This window comes from Triturus cristatus, chromosome 7, assembly GCF_964204655.1.
Source record: "Triturus cristatus chromosome 7, aTriCri1.1, whole genome shotgun sequence".
NCBI lineage: Eukaryota > Metazoa > Chordata > Amphibia > Caudata > Salamandridae > Triturus > Triturus cristatus.
The window spans coordinates 1,453,353,028-1,453,376,679 of NC_140590.1; the positions used below are offsets into that span (position 1 = coordinate 1,453,353,028).

A 23,652-nucleotide genomic window follows, 5' to 3' on the forward strand; every position below is an offset into this window, starting at 1 on the left:
GAGACCACCTAACTGTAATGTTCTAAGTGAGGTCACCCCCATTGTCGCTGTTGTACAAGATGCATAACCGCAGGAGTCGGCCCATCAAACGCAACCATCCCTCACAGCAGAGCCCGAACTACAGTAATGCAAGTAACCAAGGGGCATAACCTGTGAGTAGAATGTGAGATTGGGCAAGTAGAGGAATTCAGCCTCACAAACAGACTTTCATCTGGTGAATGCAAACTGCACTACTGTGCACCTCAAAATAGTGGGGTACTTGGAGTGAGTTGCAACTGTGATTATTCCATGCCTGGAAAAGGTGTAGCACCTCAGTGAAGATTGTGAGGAGGATTACAACATTGTGATTAGGAACTCTAATATCCACTGTGTAGTATTTTTTTTACTGTGTTATTAAATTACTTTCTTCTAACTGAAAGATGAGCACTGGGCTGGACAATATTTTGTTTCTGTTGGTTGACTGTTGAGTTATGAGCTCTTTTCCACCATACTACATCCTTCTGGAAGATGTTCACCACTCACCCTCACTATCCGAGAGTCCAGTGGGAAAGGGATGTACTTGGCCCTGTTTGTAGAGCCGTAGCCGGACGGACCCCAGCATACCAGTGGCAAGCGTTGTCAGCCACTGGGGTTGAGGGCCAGGAGCCCCTGTCTGCCCTGTGGCTCCATCTGAATCCGATCAGATTCCCTCCAGTATGCAGTGCTGTTTTTGGCTCCCAGTGATAATTCGTGCCCCCTTTAAGCTCCGCAATCTTATGGACACCTCCTCTTCCCACACATCTCACCAGCCTGTTTTGCTGCGCTGTGTTCTTATGCTGAAAAGCATATGAGGAAGCAGCAATGTGGAGTCTAATCCTTATAATACTTACCACCTATTCCTTTTTTTTTCTTTCAAAGTATTTTATTGAGTGTATATACATATAGTAATATGACATGCGATACAAGTAAAAGGCTTGCTGTAGTACAAACATTACAAGTAAAGGGTAACCCGTTCCATGTAAACGTTACAAATAATCCATATCACATACATTAAAGTACATAGGGAAAGAGGACTTAAAAGTAGGGTCCACCATAATACGAAAACATAGGTGGGAGTGGATGAAACACGTGTTATGCATAACAAAGGGTTCCCACATTATAGGATGTTTGTTATGGAGTACAAGACACACCTAAAGTATTGTGTATATCAGAAAAACATTAGTCCACGTTAAAGTACTCCACTATTGTTCTTACCAAGTTTTTGATTGTAAGAAATGTTTAGTTATGGAGGGAGAAATAATGGGATGTCCCTAAGTGAAGCAACCACTCTTAGAGTGGTGTAGGAAAAGACCTTTCTTTTATTTATTTTCCCTCACACACCCTAGTGGTGTAATACTTCATCATCGGGACACCGAGACCCCTATAAGTCGAGGTGGGCTCGACCAATATTTCAGGGAGCACTTAGATAGTATATCTGGCCAGGGGAATAAAGATTAAAAATCCACTGTCAGACCCCAGTATTCCTTTATTCTTGGGTCTGGCAGGAATATTAAAATGAACAGTAGGGTCGTTTGGAAAATTATGGTCCTAAGACCCTAGGGCCAACATGTTTAAGTCCTTGTATGCCCAAAAGGAATTGGTGCTAGGACTTTCTTCAGGGCTGTGTCACCCCCTGGAGTGAAAGAAACAAGGAATTACCCTATTCTATTTATAAAAAAGGGTAGGTAGCTGCTCCTTTGTATGTCACTATTAAGTTAAATGTTGAGTCACTCCATCTGTGGAAAAAAGAGAAAACACAACACATAACAGGACATTTATCAGCTCACCATGATTTTGGAAGCATGATATTAAAAAAATGTGAGAGGTGACCTCACATTTCCCCCAGTGAAGATTAGTTATCATCTTGTGATATAGCACAATAATTCAGAAGCTATACCTTGCGCAAAGAGTGCCCGCATTCTTACATTCTGTGTCTCATACTGGCTAATTGCCGTTGTTTAGTGTACCTTAAACCCAGGTGACAGGATCAGGGTTTTAATACTTCCCAAACCACAGACTCGCTCACTATCATTCATACCGCTCGATAATGTAGTAAAGATTTTTTTTTTTAATTATAAAGAAAATATGTGTTCTTACCCCGTTTGGAGAGTGATAGTAATCCACGGGGAATCACGCTTTAACGGGGATGCCCCTGTTACAGGGCGTTGTTGGTAAAAGGAATAACCATGTGTGCCAATCCGTCAATTTGATTAAGGAAATTTAAAAGTATGTACATGGAAACAAACAACACATAGTAAAACGTATTATCACTAAGTCCGAAATCAGCAGTAACCGTGAGGAGATAGTAGAAAAGAGTACCTATTCTTAAACATATTTCCTTGCTTCTTTAGTATATGATTAAGGCTCCAAGTTTTCAGTTTTTACAGATAAATAGACACAAAAAACCTTTTTTTTCTTGTCCGTATTTATGATTAAATATGGACAAAAACGGAAATAGAGTGTTTTTTGAGTGATTCTAAATATGCTTTGCCATGACTGCCAGGCCATTAACTGTGTGGATTGATAGGTAAGGGGGTTACAAAAAAAAGGAATTTTAGTAAAGGGGCTCAAACAGCAGTAGATATGCACAAGGCTGATACTGAAATGTGTATATTTTCATCCAAGTGCATTGATTTATCTTCTGCAGGTGTTCATATCACTGAAACCTGGCAGGCATTCAATCATGACTGCATATTTATTGGTTAAATAAATGCAGAAATATACCTGTTTCAGCTTTATTTTTTTCATAAAACCCATAATAAATATTGATAAATACAAACAAAAATGTCAATAAAATAAATACCATAAAAACGGGAGCCCTATATATAATACACTTACAGACTGTAAATAATATGATTGTTCTTTTCTTCAAAAGTAACAATATTTGCCCAATTAGATTCAGTGACAATCTGTCCTTTCTTTAGGTCAACGACTGACATACCTATGCGCTGGTGAGCGAGTTTGCAACATGAAGAGATAATGGGAACTGGAAATGTGAGCTACTTGTAGCCTTTAAATTGCTGACATCCTCAAAGTATTGAAGCTATCCAAGACCCCGGTGTTGGACCGGCCATGAGACAACCGAGTCAGTTGGTGCCAATGGGATTTCTTTGGGTTTCATGAACACAATTGATCCAGGGAAGTTGCAAAAATATTATGTGCTTTCGATATTACAAATGTCAGATAAGTATCAGAAATATCTGTAACCTGGCTAGTGTAGCGTTCGGACTTCCGGCAGACTCGGGCATTGCTTGTAGAGAAAAGCAGAAAGTGCATTCAAGCAGGAAGTCAGGCAATTTTGCCAGATTAAATTATTTCCAGCACAAATGTGCAATATTTTTTGTGCGGGAAACAACTCAGATGTTGGGCGACTGTTTTTTGGGCTTATTTGTGTCCACTGTGCTGGTACTTTGAAGACTCGTCAAGTGCATTTTCCTACGGAGCTAGCGGACGCTTGAGTGACGCAGTCTCTGAGCTGCCTCAGCCAGCCCACCCAGACCAGGCAGCAGCAGTCATAGTGAGTGAGTTTTAAGCACTGATACTCGTGAGGCGCACTGATGACTAAGTCCCTTGAAAATTTGTTTCAGCCTTAACACGACCACTTGTGTTGTCAGTAGTCGCAGGGCCGGCAATCTGTAGGAGCATATGAAAGTACTTCCAATGACCTTTGTTGAAACAGATTGACCTGCCCTCATTCCACCTTGCCTTCTGCTTAAAACTACTCTCCCTCACGTGTGTCCTTGTGTCGTTGTCATCGACTGTCCATGTTGCGGTCACTGACTCACTGTATTGTTTCCAGTCTCTCCAAGAGACCAGCACCAGATACTCAGAATATTCCTCAAGTCACGGTCAGAAAAGACTATAGAGAGCGGGGCTAGCGAGGAGAGGTGCCAAGCTCCCAGGCTTTTCCCAGGCCTGCCTCTGGCTGTAGACTATGCCTCTGTGCGGAGGAGAGGTTTTGCTATACTGTGCTGCGCCCTGCTGCTCGCATTCGCAGCAGCCCGTCACCCACCACCAACTTTGACTTCAGCAGCCAACCCAGGCCATCACACATTTAGCACCACCAAGGTGCATCGGGCTGCCCAGCCCCAAATAAACTCCTGTGAGGTGAAGCACAACACTTTACTTTGCAATGCCTCTGCTGGCTTACTTAACTGGGTTGCAAAATCAACAAGCATTGGCAATACCACCAAGTTTGGCTGTAAAGGAATGTTGTTTGGTAATGTAAAGCATTACAAGTAAATGGCATGGTAATATACATGCATTTGAATGGAAGCAAAGAACTCTAGAAAAATATTGATGTTGGATAAATATTCAGGCGATAGTTTCACTTTCAAGCCAGACCGAAACATCTATGCAAGTTATTGATTACCCTCCCCCATCTGTGCTGCCTCAGAGAAAAACACCCTCAAATATCTGACACTTTTACAACATTACAATATCATGTGTGTGCCCTTGAAAGTTCAAGCTCAGGCATCTAGACAAAATGATTACAACTGTGTGGAGGGCAAGCACTTCTTTTGTGGAAGCACACAACTTTTCCCCCCAATAGAAACGTGTACTACTGACTCCCAAAATGTGGGCGGAGCTAATGCCCCTTATAGTGATGCTCACATAATTTTCTGGCGACACTTCAGCTGTCAAAGCAGAACATAAAAAAAGGCTGCATTTTCAAGCATCTTATAGGATTAATGACGTATGCTCCAGAGATCTTTGTGAATCCAGCATTTTTCAGTAGATAACAAGAATAACAGGAAGATTGCTCTGGTGGTTGAAGTACCTGCTGGAGGCATCTGTGTTTTGTCTGGTCACAGATTTGACTCTTCATAAAGAAGCACTGAGAGTTAACGTGTCTGCTCCAAAGTACAGCATGTAACTTATAGAGCACAGATTTTTATTTTATGTAGATAGCTCAGTAGGCTACTGCTCTTGTCTCAGAGATCCCTTTATTGCTTGTGGTTTATAAGTTGTAATCTTTCTACTATATCATAGTGAGCAATGAAACAGCATCAAAGAGCTCCATGGAAACGACAAGGCATAGGTTTAGAACCTATTGTTCTTTTGCAATCTTCCTTTATTCAAAGGTTCCTCAAAAGGGTTCCTTTGGGGAGTAATACATTCGTATTAGTACAAACAAATCCAACCACTGTGTTAAGTTTTAAATCCTTACTTTGTGTTCCGCCAAACCGAGCATCTTAACATACCTACCAGCATGGATGATATGGGACTCCAACATCTTGCAGACCTCATAGTCTTATGTAACATTTCCTGTCATTGATTTACACTCTTGTAGGATTTATTGTCTCTGTATAATGTGTGTATGATGCAATGCTCTCTGACACCCAAAACTGAGATGAGAGCAGTGCAAAAAAATAAATCAATGTGCGACTTAAATCGTTTTGGGGGGAATTGCTCATACAAATGGATACATTCGACATTCTTAAAGTGCATGCTTATCTGTTACAGGCAAGTTTGAACAGTCACAACCCTGCCTCCAAATCATAGTTTCTCTTAAGCATTTGTGAAGTTAGGGTGGCCTGGGGTGCACATGCACACCACACGCCCTGTTGCTTGGAGACAGATACCACCCACCCTTGCCGGATACTACAGAAAGAGGGACTGTGGTAGGGCCTCTCTACCTTTTTTGGTGTCTAGGACGTGCCAGAGACAACAGCAGACCCTGGCACAGTCGCTGGCACCCTCTTGCCCAGCTTGCACCCTCCTCTCTCAAGACTTGCACCTTACTGACCCGTGCCATGAACTTTCCTATCCCTACCTCATGCTCCACGGCTTACACCATCCTGCCCTGTGTCTTAAACTCTCCTACCCTCCTGCCTCATGGCCTGCACCGTCCTGCTCTGTCACTCTTACCCTCACACCACAGCCCAGCACACCCCTGCTCAAGCTCCCCTACCTCCCTGTACCCCAGGTCCTAGAAGAATGTCCAACTCGCATCAAATTAAGAGAAATAAGTAACCGGTTTTTTATCTCTACATTTCCTGAAGGCTTTGATAGCATTTTTCAAGAGTTGAACCTTTGGGCTGGTTTTATGCTAGTACTGGTTCGGTTTGGGCTTGGTTTCAGTTTATAGTTGCTCAGCCTTTGGGCTTAGAAAGGGTTTTGAAATCTGGCAACAGTGAAAGCAGAATAGAGTTTTCACCTGGCTGTCTTTTTTACCAGCTTGACTGTATTTTATTATCACGCTTGGTACAAAAAGTAGGCAACTCGCCGAACGTGATAGTTTTTCCTCTTCTCAGGACACACTTAAAATAGTACATAGAAGAAGTCAAGGCACTTTAAAATGTTTTAAAGCCGTCTTGTGGATCCATGGCTGATTGTTTACTTTACCTAAGACAGCAAAACCATGTTGAAAAAAAAAAAGAATAAAGACGATTTTGTATAAAGTGCTTTCTAAGCATCATCTGGATCTTTGCAGAATCTTAAAACATGAACAAATGGCTGGTATTTTTCTCTAAGAAAGGTTGCTGCAATATTAGAGGAGAAACAGAAAGCGCACAAGCAGGTTCCAAAGTGGAAGCATTTAGGAGGGCTCTCTGGGCACAGGGAAAGAAGACCGACATCCTTCAGAAAGACATTTGTCATGCTTTGCAATCACACAATTCCTGTACAACCCCCCTAAGATGCTGTGGGGACAGCAGTCTGAACCTGTGTCGTATGCATGCTGCAGTCAGCACGGATAGGTCGCTTGCACTTGTCCAAGAAAGAACCATAACTAGCCACAACTAATACATCCCTTTTCATGTCCCTCAAGGAAGTTCTTTCAATATTGTAAATTTGTAATATATGCCTGTACGATCTTCATCCTAATGTGTTTTTTTGTGTGAGTGCCATCTATTGTTTTGTTCTACTTTTTCTTCTTTCTCGTTTGTTTCTGTAACATGTAAATACGTAAAATTCTCCTCCTGTAATGTACTTGGTTCTATTGTTAAGTGCTCTGCGCGGAGACCTGAACTTCCACCTCGAGAACGCCAACGACAGCAACTCCACCACCCTGCTCGACAACCTCGCCAACCTTGGACTCAAACAGCTCGTCACGACACCCACCCACTCCGCCGGACACACGCTCGACCACATCTTTTCCGCCAGCAACCAAGTCACCTTCAGCCACACCACCAAACTCCACTGGGCCGACCACCGCTGCATCTACTTCTCCTTCGTGATATACACCACACACAACCACCCGCAACGAATCCCCCACTGCAGCTGGAACAATGTCACCAAAGACCAGCTAATTACCACCCTCGCCCGAGACCCACCAACCAACCCCACCGGCATAGCCGCCCGCAATCTAAGGCAATGGATCGACGACTGCGCCAACACTCTCGCCCCGATCAAGAAACCCTCAAACAGACACACAGACAGAAGGGCCATCTGGTTCACCACCGACCTCCAGGCGTCCAAGCAGGCTTGCCGAAGACTCGAGAAGAAGTGGCGCCTGGAACAGACACTGGACAACCACGCAGCCCTCAAGAACACCAGCCACAGGCACCACCAACTCCTTTGAACCGCCAAAAGGACGTCCTTCAAGGAACGCATCAATAACAATGCGCACAACAGCAAAGAGCTCTTCAACATCGTGAAGGAACTCGCCAACCCCAGGTCCAGCTCTAATGACATGCCGCAGTCACAAGACCTCTGCGACTCTCTGGCCACCTTCTTCCACCGCAAGATCGCAAACATCCACAACAGCTTCCACACCCAGAGCCCCCCGACAGACGCCGACACCTCATACTCACCGCCCCCCAGCCACACCGGCCTCCTGCTCTCCTGGAACCACGTCAACGACGACGACACCATCAAAATCATGAACACCATCCCCTCCAGCTCACCGTCCGACCCCTGCCCTCACCACATCTTCAACAAAGCGAGCTCCATCATCGCACCCCAACTCCGGAAGATCTTCAACAACTTCGAGACCGCCACCTTCCCGGAGAGCTGGAAACATGCCAAGATCAAAGCCCTACTCAAGAAAACCAAGGCAGACCCAAAGGACCCCAAGAACTTCCGGCCCATCTCCCTGCACCCATTCCCGGCGAAAGTCATCGAGAAGATTGTCAACAGGCAACTGACCCGCAACTGACCCACTTCCTTGAAGAGAACAACACCCTGGACTCGTCCCAATCCGGATTCCACAGCAACCACAGCACCGAAACCGCCCTCATCGCTGCCACAGACGACATCAGGACCATGCTGGACAATGGCAAAACCGCGGCCCTCATCCTCCTAGACCTCTCGGCCGCCTTCAACACAGTGTGTCACCACACTCTACGCACACGCCTCCACAACGCAGGGATCTGCAGCAAAGCCCTAGACTGGATCACCTCCTTCCTCACCGGCAGAACCCAGAGTCCGCCTCCCTCCATTCCGATCCGAAGCCACCAAGATCACCTGCGGCGTACCCCAAGGATCATCCCTCAACCCGACCCTTTTTAACGTCTACATGACACTGCTCACCAACATCGTCCGATTGCACGACCTCAACATCGTCTCATACACCGACGACACCCAGCTGATCCTCTGCCTCACCAAAGACCCCACCACTTCCAAAACCAACTTTCACGAAGGAATGAAGGCCGTCGCCGAACGGATGAAGAACAGTTGCCTGAAACTGAATACGGACAAGACAGAGGTCCTCATCCTCGGCTCCACCCCCTCCACCTGGGACGACTCCTGGTGGCCAGCCACGCTGGGAGTTGTGCCTACACCCACCGACCACTCACGCAACCTGGGGTTCATCCTGGACTCATCACTATCAATGACCCAGCAAGTCAACGCCGTCTCCTCCTCCTGCTTCAACACCCTCCGCAAGATCTACAAATGGATCCCTACCGGAACCAGAAGGATGGTCACCCAGGCCCTCGTCAGCAGCAGGCTGGACTACGGCAACGCCCCCTACACGGGAACCACGGCCAAACTCCAGAAAAGACTTCAACGCATACAGAACGCCTCCGCACACCTCATCCTCAATGTCCCCCGCCACAGCCACATCACTGCCCACCTGAGAGACCTGCACTGGCTCCCCGTCAACAAGAGGATCACCTTCAAGCTTCTCACCCACGCTCACAAAGCACTCCATGACGCCGGACCAACATACCTCAACAAACGACTCACCTTCTACACTCCCAACCGCCAGCTTTGCTCCGCTGACCTCACCCTTGCCACCGTTTCACGCAGCCACCAAACGACCACCAGCGGCAGATCATTCTCCCACCTCGCCGCCAAGACATGGAACACCCTCTACATCCACCTGCGACAGACACAGGACCTGCTGACCTTCAGGAGACTTCTCAAGACCTGGCTGATCAAACAGCAGCAGCACCCCCCCCACCCACCCACAACCCTCCTTAGCGCCTTGAGACCCTCATGGGTGAGTAGTGCGCTCTACAAATGGCTGATTGATTGATTGGACAGCTTTGGGTAAAGCGCGCGCTATATAAAAATGCATTAAATAAATAACCGCCAGGGCCGAATTTGTGCAGCAGGTTCAACGACACTGGGCCCACAGCTTTGAGGAGTCCACTGAGACTTGATTTATTTTCTATGTTGTATAATTCAAAACAGCAGCCTTGGGGCCCATTCCCTTCCTTGAACTACTGCCCATGACACACTGGCTACTCTACTGCTGCCACGCTGGTATTTCCCTGTTGGCTAATCTTTGCCGCCTGCCATGTTGGACTGCTGTGAACATTTTTAACAGGGCTGAGTTTAGCTCCCAGTCCCGCCCTCGTGGCAGTCAGAGAACCAATGGGCATCGTCAGGCCACCACTGCGAGCTCCTCCGAAGGCTCCGCCTACCCTGAGTGCCAACCATGTTTCCCTCCTTGACAACTCCTTCCTCGTCTCTCCCTCTGACCTTGCAGTCCCTTTCTCCCTCAGTTTCCACCTAGCCCAATCCCCCCCACTCCACCTGGCACCTGTCCCCCTTCATCCACCGTTCATAACCTACAGTTCCTGTCCAGCACCATCCTCTCTTTTCTCCCCATACTCATGACCTTCCTGGGACCCCCCTCCTTCCCCCCCTGTACAGCCCCCTCTCCTCTCTTCTCCACGACTCTGTGGCATTCATCTAACCCCCTGGCCTCCCCTCCCTGCTCAGCCTTTCTCCTCTCCTATCCCCTTTCCTTTGGTCTTCATTTGACCCCCCTCCTACTCCTCAACCATCTCCTTCTATTTTTGATCTCCACTCCTCCCCTCTGTTCAACACCAGTAATATTTTCTCTCTTCCAACCACTGTGTTTCCATCCACTCCTATCGCCCACCACCTTCCCCCACCTTCTACCCTTGCTCCCCAAATCCTCACCCATTCCCTTACCCCTCCCCTCCCTCCGCACCCCCTCCTTTATCCCGTTCACCCACTCTGCCCCGTCCTCCCGCACTTCCTGCTGTCCCTCCAGATTCCCGATCCTCCATCCCGCCCCGCCCTCAATCACCCTCTGCACCATCTCCCTTATCCTGTTCCCCGTCCCCACACACCCTCCGCACTTCCACCCTTTTCCTTCGTGCCTCCCAACACTCCGTGCTACGCTCTCCTTCCCTAGAAAATAAACTGGATTCTCTCATCTCTTCTATCTCCCAGCTTGTAGCATCTATCTCACTTTTAAGCGCCAAGATGTCCCCCTTCCCTAATATCCTCCCGAGGAGTTCCTTGCTCCCGCGCCCCATTAAAGCCAACCACAGTCTGTCCTCTACAGGCATCTCCAATTTACTAGCCAGCTACAAGTCCACCAGCATCACCCCCCCTCCACCATCCTCTCCTAAGAATTCTACGCATGTCACTATTCAGACTATTTCCTCTGTCAGAACCTACCAGCCTCCCTCTTACCGGACACCCTCATTCAAGAATCTCATCCCTATCTCCCTTAACAGCCCTAACACCCCTGTCACCAAAACAGTTGCATCGGAGCTGCACTGCGTGCTCCACAACTGCAGATCTGCAATCAAACACAAATTGGAAATTTCTGACATTATCACCCTCCAGAATCTTGACATGTTCTTCCTCACTGAGACCTGGTTTAATGACTCCTCTCATACTTTGTTTGATCTTCTGGTACCCACTGACTACTCTATCCTCAGAAATGACAGATCAGACAAAATTGGGGGCGGTGTTGCTATCATCTTCAGGAATTCCCTTCAAATGAAAGCCTTCCCTACCATTCCTTTCCGTACATTCGAATGCATATCCCTAGAACTTCAAATACATCATGGCTCACCCTTTAGATTCCATGCCATCTACCACCCGCCCGGTAACTGCTCTGCCTTTGTGGAGGAACTCACTGACTTCATCAGTGATCAATTTTCCCAAAATGACAGGCAGATCTTCCTGGGTGATTTTAATCTCCATTGGGGCTCTCTGGAAGACTCGGCTGCCAACAAGCTTGCCACCTTTCTCTCAGCCAATGATCTATTTCAACATTGCTCGGAAACCACTCATTTCAAGGGCTCAATTCTGGACTTTGTCATATCCAAAGCAGACCTGCTGACTACTGCTACCCCTATCCATGTAGACTGGTCTGATCACTTCCTTGTTCCCTTCCGTTTTCACCTTTCGCACGTTATAACGCTTGGTCAATCTAAAAGAGCTACTACCTGGTTCCGCAACACTAAAAACATTGATCTTGTCACTTTTTGTGACTCTGCTATGCGGTTACTTCCTAGACATGACCCCAACATGGATGTCAACGTTCTCACCTCTCAGTCCTAGCAGTCGAAATTTACAATGTAGCTCCACTCCAAAACAAAAAGAAAAGACCCACCCCCTCAGCACCGTGGCTCAATAAAGCCCTCTACGATGAAAGGAAAAACCTTAGAACCCTGGAGAAACATTGGAGAAAATCTCCTTCTACCTCTAATCTCTCTCATTTACGTTCAGCAAGATCCAGATACCACAACCACATCTTCCATGAAAAAGCATCACATTTCAGATCCCTCCTCGACTCAGCCAAAACAGACCCAAAAAACTTTTTGACCTCATCAAAAACCCAAACTTTTCTCCCCCAACTACTAAGCCTGAGGACTCCACAAAGAAAGCAGACGATTTTGCTATTTTCTTTGAAGAAGAGGTCAAAGCACTGGTGAATTAGGTCGCCCACCCCACGCCCTTTGAGGAGCGGAAATCCTTAGTCACCTGGCAACACTTTGACCTCATCTCAGAAGATGAACTCCTCAAATGCATCCTCGAAACCAAACCATCCAACCACTCTTCTGACCGAATCCCTAGTGGCATCGCCATCGATTTCTACACCCATACTCTATCTTACTGGACCAGGCTAGTTAATCACTTCCTCAGTCAAGCCTCCCTCCCTGTTGCCCTTAAAACAGGATAGGTTACCCCTCTTCTAAAAAAAACCTCCGCTGATGCGAACGACCTCAACAACTTCCGCCCTATCACCAACCTCCCTTTTCTGTCGAAAATCACTGAAAAATGTGTTGCGAAACAACTGGCCCTACATATTATGGACAATAATCTCCTCGACGTTTTCCAATCTGGCTTCATCCAAAATTGTAGCACTGAAACAGCCCTGCTGCAAGTGATTGATGATGCGCTGCATATACTCGACTCGGGGGAATCGTGCCTTCTGATTCTTCTAGACCTCTCTGCAGCCTTTGACACTGTTAATCACAGTACCCTCCTGAACACTCTTCAACAGAGAATGGGATTGGATGGCAGAGTGCTTAAATGGTTTGCCTCTTTCCTCTCGGACAGATCCCAAATTATTAAGATAGCGAACAGTCTTTCATCCCCATTGGCTGTAGGTCAAGGCGTCCCTCAAGGTTCTATCCTGGCACCCACCTTGTTTAATCTCAACTAGGAACCATTAGGGAACCTCCTAAGCAAATCTGGGATCCATTACCATCTATATGCAGATGACACTCAAATCTACCTCAAGGTGTCTACCGCGCATGATCTCTCACTACTCAACTCTACTCCATTTACAACTGGATGTTAGGTCACCAACTCATTCTAAATCCAGCCAAAACTGAATTCCTCCTCCTTTCTACCTCTCTCTCACCTCCTCCCGTTCAATCGTGGATGGATCAGCTGAACTTACTAAACAGCAAACCCATCATTGTCAACAGCGCCAAATCCCTAGGTGTCATTCTCGACAAAAGACTCAATCTAATCTCCCACATCAACTCTATTGCCAAGAACGCACGATACCAGTTGCGCCTCCTGTGGGTGATCCGTCGGTACTTCCAGGAGAAAGACTTAAAAATCTTGGTACAATCGCTGGTTCTCTCAAGACTGGATTATTGCAATTCTCTCCTGACGGGCCTACCTAAATCCTACCTCTCCCCTCTCAAATCCATCCTCCATTCAGCAGCTCGCTTCATTTCAGGGTCTAAACGAAGCGACCACGTCACCCTTATCTGGTCCGCTCTTCGATGGCTTCCGATTGAGGCAAGATCCATTTACAAAACTGCCTGCATCACGCATAAAGCCTTACACACGTCCTCCCCTCGTTACCTGGCAAACAAATTAAAATTGTCCGGAGGCTCTCGACTCTCTCGCAATGCGGAAAAGCTTCTGCTTGAGCCCCCCATCTTCAAAAGAGAAAGATCGATGGCACAATCCTTCTCAGGAAATGCGGTGAGAATCTGGAACTCACTTCCCCCATTGCTCCGTGCCACCTCCTCTACCGGGATCTTCAAAGCTGATCTCAAATCTCTCCTCTTCCAAAGACACTTTGAGAACTAATACTTTCATTCTCAGGCCCCTCTTGGAAGTTCGCTCCTCATTGTAAAATGTTGTATTTTTTCCTGTACATTCCCCTCTCCTGCGTGCTTTATCGGAATTTGTGTTTATGTAACCTTTATTTTCAGTCTCCTGTTTTTCTTTGTAATGTTGTATTGTGTTCCACTGTTCTTTTGTAACCTAACTGGCTCTATTGTACAGCACTACTGTTTCTCTTTGCAATGTTTTATTGTGTTTCACGGTTCTTTTGTAATGTAACTGGCTCTATTGTACAGCGCTCTGACACCTTCGGGTAATGTCCGCGCTTTATAAAAATGCACAAATAAATAAATAAGAGCGACCACTGTATTAGCTCTGTGAGTGACCTCACCTCACCCATATTCATACCGCCCTCAGGCTCGGAGGTGACTGACCTCTCCCTCTCACAGCTCTGTGTAAAACAAACATGGCTACCGCCATGTTCTTGAAAACAGGTCCAGAGGGCATGTTCCAGCGTCACCCCAGGGAAGGGCGGCACATCCAGTAATCCCTGCAAGTGTAGCCAGACCCACCCAGGATGCCTGAAAGACTCTCCTTTGTGGTGTTTTCTGAAAAAGTGAGTCTTGAAACCTGGGAGGGGCGGAAATAAATATTTGTTTTAGTCTAACAGCTCTGCATTCATTCGAAACAACTCCTTAGCCACTGTGCACAGCTGCGAGCTAAGCACAGACTCACTATTTGTATAAATTCAGGGGATTTTAATCAACAGGATTAACCTCGAACCTTTCACTAACAGTTATTTATTTGTGAGATGTTATAGACTGAAGAGCTAAAGCGCAGAAAAGTCCACTTCCCTCACACTACTTTTGCCCCATCAAAACATGTACGCCCAACTTGTGGGCGGTGCCAAAGCACCTCTCCTTGTGGTTCTTACGTAATTGGCTGTCGACAGCTGGCTGTCAGACCAGACTCGAAGAGAAACAGAACAAGCAGTCACGGTGCTTAGAACATGGCTCTCCACATTTTACTGTTGAAACATTTTCAATGTTTTATCCTTCCGAGGTCGGTAAATTGATTGCCGTTAAACTGGGGATTAATAACATCGGTAATTTATATTGCATATAAACGGCAGAAGTGTGGTATCCAGCCCTATATAAAACAGATAAGTAATCATTTGCATTAATATGAGCAGGGCTAAAGTTCTAACATGTTATTAAACTAATCAGCATGAGCAATTAGCCAAGACATCGCATGCAGTGACACAGTGCAGTGATAGCACAGGAAGTGATGTCACAACTGTATAATATCCTTCACTCAAGACGGAACAGGCCAGTTGTATAGTTCAGGCTGAGTATATATAAACAATTAAAATTAAGTTACTTAATGTACACTTTTATATTTAATCCATACATGTACATGGACTTGTCTGTGAACGCAAAACGTCGAATGTTCTAATCTAAACAATAAGTGAGTTTACATTTAAACCATGAGCAATGCCTGAGAGTACATTTAATCATTTGCATAATGTGAAATAACGGAGAGGTACAAAGCTGGTAAGTAAATGTATATTGATGAATGCACGTACTGGTTAAGAATCGACGCACATTTAATGTTGTGTCATTTATATGTGTAACTAGTCATATGGAGATCAGTGAGGAAATATGAAGAAAGAACCAAGTGTCTGTGATACAGTAAAACATGTGCAACAGAGCACAAGGCCTATCAACATCTGAAGAGCCCCCCTTCCCTCACTGCATGTGTGCTTTGCAAAAACACTCTCACACCGATGTGAAAAACGCCATGATTTGAGCTTTACTTTTTAGCAAAACATCTTTATTTACCATATATGGATTTGTAATTGAGCCTGTAAACGACTGGAAGTGACAACAATTATGGACAGATGAGTGAAACGTATTAAAATACATTTAGAAACTGCTTAACAGAATAAATAAACTGTGCCCGGGTTGCTTTTTGTTCTTAAAGGGTTAGCTATTTGCTGTTAATTGGTTTGGTTCCTGCAGGTGTTCTTTTACCAGCTGCAAACCACTAAGAGCCTTGTGTTCACACCTCATTAATGGATGGGCTAATGGCGAGCAGTCAAGAGGCCCTAGATAACACCCCTTTGTGCCAGTCTCCCTGTTAATGAGGGTGCTGCCAGTGGAATAGTGTCTTAATAATTACCTAAGGACAAGATTCATGCCTATGTGATGTCACACACCTTGAAAATGTGAGCAGAAGTCACAGTGGCTGTACAGGAACACCTCCCAGCCTCCACCGGCCTCAGGCTAAGGCAGAGGTCTTCAAACTTTTTTTGCTCTGAGCCACCCCCCCAAGCAAAATGTTTTGCGGTCAGGCATCCCCCCTCAAAACGTTATGGCAAGGATTGGGAGAACAGGACGGACATGGCTGCGTGCAGGAGGCGGGGTTTATGAGATGATTTCAGGAGTACTTTTTCTATAGTTCATAAACCACACTAAATATGAGACTTATAAGACAGTAAATGCATCAAATATATCAGGGGTGTAACACAGGCCCTCACAGCCCCTGCGGAACGGGGGGGGGGGCCGAGCTGCAGGGGGCCCCCTCAGTACACTACTGAGGCCTGAGAGCTCCGGATTAAATCTGGAGTGGGGGCCCCTCAGTATACATTGCAGGAGGGCCTCCTCCACTTTCGTTCCGCCACTGAAATATATATATTGTCCCAAAAACATTGCTCTCCAGAATTGGGTTTGTTTGTGAGCCCCTCACACCCTTGAACCCCAAAGCAACTACACCTACTGGACTAATATAACTGCAGTCCTGAGTAGCTGGCTATCTCCTCTGCATCTTTCACCTCGTCCCCATCATGCCGGACCATCACTCCAATCTTGAAACAGGCTCTCTGTCCCGTTCGAAAAAAAGAGCTACCATGTTAAATCCCTTTTTTTCTGCAAGGGTGCCCTTGGTTGTGATGCTAGAAAGGAAAATAATCCCCCATGCCCCTTTTTTAAAGGTATCATAATTGCGAAGCAGTGGGCCCCTCAAACCCCTGGGCCCCAGCCCTGCTGCATCTGCTTCATTAATGATAACCAACAGTGGCCACTTACACACCTAGCAGCAGTACCTGCTGCACTGATGAATGGCCCTTTAAAAAAAAAAAAAGTCCACTTATTTTGTCCCCTTCTTTGGGGTATTGCTCTGAAGAAGCGGTCTCTGGCCATTTGTAAACATAAACATTAGGCCCCATACAGTGCTCTTCATTCTGGGTCATCTGTTTGACAAATCCATGAATCTTGCTCCTTTCCTCTTTCTCCTGGACTGTTACTCTGGGGCCCCAGGGTCGAGAGGATTAGGGCTCTGCATGTCAATGCAACCCTGCCGGCCTTCTACCTGCCACCCCATGGACTTAGCCATCACAATAAAAACTGTCCCTGAACAGTTAATGCTGACTTTGAGGTGCCTCTGCCTGAAAGTGAAGAGTGTGGCGGTAGTGCATAAAGTTAAAGAAGAAATCAGCCTTCTTACCAGCCTTAATTGATTGGGCCCCTTAAGGCCAGGGTCACCAGAATTATGAGTTTCTGCAGCAGCAGCGTTTTCCACATAATTATGAGTTTACCGCATTCGTTACATAATCCATCATCTGCTACATAATCTGCAGAATTTAGCCCAAAAAAATTGATTCCAGCTCAAATGGAACAAAAGTTACTTAAAACGTGACAAAGTGTACAGGAGCAGCGGAAGGCCTTTTGCAGAGATTGACTGGTAATCTTGTAGCTGTTTATTGCTATATTTGTGTCTTAAACTGGTACTAATGAGGGGAAATATTGCTCTTAACAGCATAACCATGGGTTAAAATGTCAACATAATGAAGTAATGCTAACCACAAAATGTGCTGCATTGTGCCGCATAATTTATCTTTTCTTGCTGCATAATTTATTCAACCCTGCCGCATAACGTGGTCCTCTCCTGCTGAATAATTCCAGTAGCTCTGCTTAAAGCTTTATGGTGGCAAATATTTATTCTGTTTGAGGTGTAATGTGGGGTTGTTATCAGCTGAGTTCTGGAATAATGGAGACATAAAATGTCTGCATCAGATGCAGTCTGATTACTTATTACTAAAAACTATATTTTGTAAAAACTTGTTTTATCTCAACCACTGCATCAATTTGCAGCAGCCTAGCTTAGACTATGTGAAATACTATTTTAAAATAATAACTTACATATTTACAGTGCTTTCTGCCACAGGCTGCGACCTCACAGCACTATAAACATGGCGACTGGAATTATGCTGAACATTTTGTGATAGCATATACTGAATTATTTTGCTATTTTTACACTTGTTAACACAGCCCTGGCATATTTCCCTTATAAGTACCAGTTTAATACCCACATACAGCAATAATGCACTTAAATTACTGTGAATACACAAAAGGAAGACTTTGTTTTTAGCAACATCTTTGACCCTGCCAGCACATTCAGCGACCTCTGACCCCAAGGCACTCCAATGACAGTTTTGACTTTAAGGGCACTGAGTAAATGAAGACAGCCTGAAAATGCAGCAAATACATGCCTTGCTTCCAGGCCATCTTAATTTACATGTGTTTCAGAGGCATTTGCGCCCCCCCTGGGAACCCATCCACGACCGCCAGGGGGGCGCGTCCCACAGTTTGAAGGCCTCTGGGCTAAGGGGACGTATGGTCCTCCTCTAAAAATAGTGGAGACACTCCCACATCCACCCTGTCCCTTGCCAGATAATACCCCGCTGCACTTAAAATGTCAGCCCAGCGAGAACGTGACAATGAAATGTGCTGAATGAGATTAGAGTGCGACAGAGCAGGAAATAATAGAATGTTTAGGTCTGCAGTCAGTTTGAGCTCTTGCGTGCCTTATGCTTCCAAACAATTCCTTTTTTTATTTTTTTAAATTTCTTTATTGATTTTTATATCATCAGACAGCCAAGACACAAACATTACATTGAATACAAACAAGTTAACTATATCATCAACTAAATAAACACATGACCTATAAAATAACATAAAATTCTATTCATAGACAATTAGAGAGTGGGGACCATAGTTTTAGCCCATTTGCCCTTCTATTCTTGCCCTTTGTTTTATAAACAGCAGTTTCCAAATGATAAACAGACAATAATTCTCTATATCTCTAATAAATTGACTTAATTTTGGGCACAAAAAAAACATATATATAGTATCTGCAGCAGTAAGATCACATCGGTTACATGAAATGTGCTGAATGAGATTAGAGTGCGACAGAGTAGGAAATAATAGAATGTTTAGGTCTGGAGTCAGTTTGAGCTCTTGCGTGCCTTATGCTTCCAAACAATTCCTAATATACATATATCCCAGGAATTTTGGTTAGCCCTCTTCATCTATTGCCTGTTCAAATGTCATTCACATTGTACTTCTGCCTCCTCAGCCAATGCTTAATTTGAGCAGGTGGTTTCCGTTGCTCGGCACTGGCACATAATTGGAATCACCACACTTATGACACTCTGCCACATGGTGGCGCCTCTCATCTAATTTAGAAATGAGCAGAACAAAGGTTGTTAATGAATATAAAATACACTTAAAAAAATACTATTACCTGCCTCCCCAGCCATTCCTTTAGCTTTGGGGACCTGGAATAATCTGAACTGTCGCACTTGCAGGCGAGAGAGATGGTGAGTAGCTGTTTTGGTACCATCCTTGGCAGCGATGAATGGGCAATGTGTGGTGCAAGCTGCAGTGGCCTCCTGGTCAGGGCCCTGGCACTTATTAGTTTACAAATTAAGCACTGCGGCCTCAGTTTATGCGTTGGGCAGAGGGTCAGCCCACTCAATCTAGTGGGTGTCTTTGAGTGACAACATGCTGCCTGATCACACATGCACACCAAAAGGGCTGCACTTCAGTGCCAGGGCTGATTGCCTGGGCACCTGTGCCACTCCTGCATATTCATATGTTTGCCATATCTATGCTTTTCCAATGCTTGTTCATTAAAAGGGAATCCATTAATATAATTGGCCTTTTTCACACGGGAGGGGATTCAATGAAACTCACGCTTGTGAGGCAAAGTCAAGATTCGGGAACACTTTGGGAGGAGTTCTGCTGTAAATGGCGTCATTGATACTCGTAAACTCTCGGTTTGAGGAGAGTTTCCTGCAGCTATATTAAACTGAACATATTTTTTTCTCTCCTTGCTTGTATCCCCAGGATGTTATCCTCTGATCCGTTGTGGAGGCTTTTTTTGTAAACAGGGTGACATGAAGTGCATGTGTCTGAGCACGCACTCTGAGAGTTTGAAGGGTCTGTTTCCGCTGGGATTTTAACCCCGCAGAAGCATCTTAAAAATAAACCAGATATTCAGCCCCAGGCCTGACTTGACTTCGAAGCTCTTGACTCCACCCTTCGCCCCACACACACTCCCCTCAACAGAAGCACTATTAAGGTAGAAGAAAGCCGCAGTAGGCGGGTATTCCCTCCAAAACAGACTTTTGGGCTTGGAAAGCTAACTGAAGCAATAATATAGCCCATCTGCTGCTGAAATCCTTGTGCAGCCCGCATGTGTGAAACCAGAGCGGGGCAAACCAACACTCATCCTTCCAAAGTCGATAAAGTGTGCATCGCTGTGGTGTACTTCAATGGCACCTACGAATGACTCTGCTGTGAAGCCGGAAAGCCGTGGCAAAAACCACTTTATAAAACACGTTATGTTTAGTCCCCTGTAGCACTTCACATCAGCTCGTTGCAAAACACCAGGTCAACCCGATATTAAAGCGGCCAATTGCAGAAGTTTACACAATACCAGGACGAGGAGTTTCAAATGGGGGGTTGAACTCGTGGAGTAGGTCAAAAGGAACTGCAGTCAGAAACACGTAACAGCGAAGCCACTGTACTTGGGGTTAATTTAAATAAGAGGATAGCTCAAAGGGTTCAGTGGCTGCTGCAGAGATCTGCCTGCCGCCGGAAGCTTCTGAGTTTTAACTGTTGAAGAACAGAGCCTGCTGAAATACAGTCCTGCGTTAGCGAGTAGTGCAACACCCCCAGTAAATGTGGAAAAAATGATTCCATTTTAGCTTTTCATAGCTCTCAAACTGCCCACCACACGTGTGAGTAGTACGCACAGTTGTTGTGTTAGCTGTATTCTGGTACTCTTTTTTTTGAGCCGGAAAGTTGGTTTCGGGAGTTGAACGTTCGCCGCTGAAACGTGCGGTGATGTGAGGGTACCTAGGCTCTCTTATGTTGGGTAAAAATAACACATGGTATTTACAGGTATTTGGAAATGGCACGTGTGGCATGCAGCACTAAATAAAAATGTTACTATTATTTACATTTTTGTCGCTTTTGAAGCAAAATCGTGACTACAAGTCCTGGAGGCAAAAAAAAAAAAAGAGGAATTAAGAGCATCTGTGGATGTCCCGTTTTCCAGCTGCATCAACTGCAGATTCCACACACAAATCACAATGATTCTAGCTCAAGAATATAACAAGTTACTAAAGAGAATGCTTAGCTTCACACAGTGACAGATCCCGCGCAAAGGTTAACGGGATACCTTTCAGTTGTCGATTACTGATTGCACTTGGTCAACTGGAGCTAGTGTGTTAAACGTTGCCCAAACAGGACCATAGCTGTTGAAATTATAAAACAACAATATAATACTGCTTCAGATTGTGCCAAGTTATGCCTCATAATTTCCATTTTTCTTGTCCTATAATTCTGTCCATCTAGCTGCATACTTTGGTCTTCCATTGCCACATAATTCCAGTGGCCCTGATAGTAGATCATGGTTCAAGACTAATAATACACCAGTCCATACGTAGGGCCCATGACACTATTACAGCTGTAAACTCTTCCTGGTTTGTTTACCATGTTAAAAGCTACATATATGTTGTCCCCCATCCACCTAACTAGTTAATGGACCTGGTTAAAATTCCGTCCCCACTATGCCGGCATACTCTTATGTCTTCATCAATCTTGAACTTTCATTTGACAACCGAACCAATGCATTCTGGGAGATGTAGTTGTAGCTCACTTGGAGGAACCAGGTGGACCTTTAGATAACAATAGCTGCAGCAAAAAAATCCCATCAAAAACGGAAATAACAACTAGGGCTTTAAGTGGGATGAAAAAACTGGGGGTCTCTCAAAGGGGCGTGGACAATGTTATTATGGGCGGTGGCTTTAAAACGACATAAGGTAAAAATATATCCTTAGAGTTAGTGTGCCCCCCGACTTGTATTTTGCTGTTTCGGTCATTACATCCAGATGTATAAAACAAGTAACATCATACCTACAACAAGTCAGGACAATTGGCGTTGTCAATGGTTGCTACTTGCATAAGATAAATTAGCAGTAACTATGGCTTGCATATAATGTTAAAAAGCTTCCACTTAAAGCCCTGGTGACACCACGACAATGTTATTGCTTCGGAGTTTCAAAAAGAGAAGGAAAATCTAGAGAGAAAACGACTCTCTTTAAAGGATTTCCCTTCCCCTACAATGCTCACCTGGCATGACGTCATGCCGTAACTTCTCCACTAGTGAGAAGTGAGCAGGCGCACATTGATGTCCCTGCTGTCACTGCAGTCCGGAAAAAAAACGGACCGCTTGTGCCGGGGCACAAAACAGAGCCCGATAGAGACCAGTTTCGAGGCCCCCTTTGAAAAACTGCCGGTGCTCAGTACCGGTGAGACCCGGCCCACTTAAAGCCCTTAGAACAACCACTGACGAATCAGAAGAACTCAGCCTCCCGTCCAAGCACTCAGACGCACGCCATGGTTTCTTTGAAGAGGTGATGCATCGCTCTTAAAAATAAATTATACGCAATATGTGCGGAGCTGGAGTCTCTAGCCCTTTCTGGCACAAAAGCCATTTCTCTAAAACTTCTAACGCTGAAAAACATGCGATAGATAACGGTAATTAAAAGAATAAACACATAAAAACATATTTTTTCAGTATAACTAATTTCCAGCCTATACATGTCTATATAACTCAGCAGTATTTTTCTGATAGGCTTTCATACATAGAATATGTTCATCTTTTGCGCGCACTAATATTTCGCGCGCCTGGGTAGGTGTGCTGTCCCCGCCCATGGCAGAGTTTCTAAATTGAAGCCTCTTAAAGTTATACGTATTTTGTCCCTCTGTCGGATTCCGTACCTTCCGCCATTGTGCTGCAGAAAGTGCTGAGATCTCCTTGTGTCCGAGTGCCAGGAATCAACCCTCCGTGCGGCAGCTGAGCGTGCTCTCCCAGCCCTATCTATACAGCACAGTGACTTTATACACACACACCCCTGCACACACCCCCTCGGCTGGGCTGGTGTCAGCGGACGGCCTCCTCGGGACTTCTATGGAAAGACCCGTGCAAATAGGCAGCGTCCGGTTAGTTACTCAGTGTTTCCACCTAATGTAGCCGCGGCTGCACCACGGTAGCATCATGGAGCGCGCACACCCAAACTCTAGGAAGAGGTGGGGCCCACTGAGAAGTGTAAAGTGGCTGACTGACTTTTAGGACAGAAATGTGGCAGCTGGACGTGCTGCTTACAATTACAAATGACACCGCTTATTCCAGCTTAAAGTGGCAAAACTGCTCCCAGGCACACTTAATTAGCCAACAGAGGCTGCGTTCCAAGATAGCTCAGGGGATCAAAGCATCTGCTGCAGAGATTCTTATGTAGACAACAAGTGTCCGGTTATAATATCGGCGAAATCCCGAAGAATTAAATGCACCCACATAAGTGGTTTGTGGTTTCAAACTGCTGAATACAGGTTTGAAACTTAACATTCTATAATTTCGAGGGTTAATGTGCCACGGCCACTGGAATTATACAGACGTGAAGGATCACATAACGAGGAGTAATTGACTAAAGTATGCAGAAAGAAAATCAATTATGCCGCATAATGTGGCATATTCGGCAACTGTATTTCACAATTTTTTTCATTCCAACACATAATACTGTATGGGACAAAG

At 45.3% G+C, this 23,652-nt stretch overlaps 1 protein-coding gene across 1 annotated transcript in view; it reads right to left on the reverse strand.

Annotated features, from left to right (window-relative positions):
• The window catches only part of TGM2 (transglutaminase 2), a 129,526-nt gene extending 106,531 nt beyond the window's left edge, over positions 1-22,995 (reverse strand). Inside the window, exon 1 of the mRNA XM_085619203.1 lies at positions 22,842-22,995. Within this exon, the coding sequence (XP_085475329.1) occupies positions 22,842-22,851 (10 nt within the window). The 5' untranslated portion in view covers positions 22,852-22,995. The remainder of the gene's footprint in view (positions 1-22,841) is intronic.
• Between the last annotated feature and the right edge of the window lie 657 nt (positions 22,996-23,652).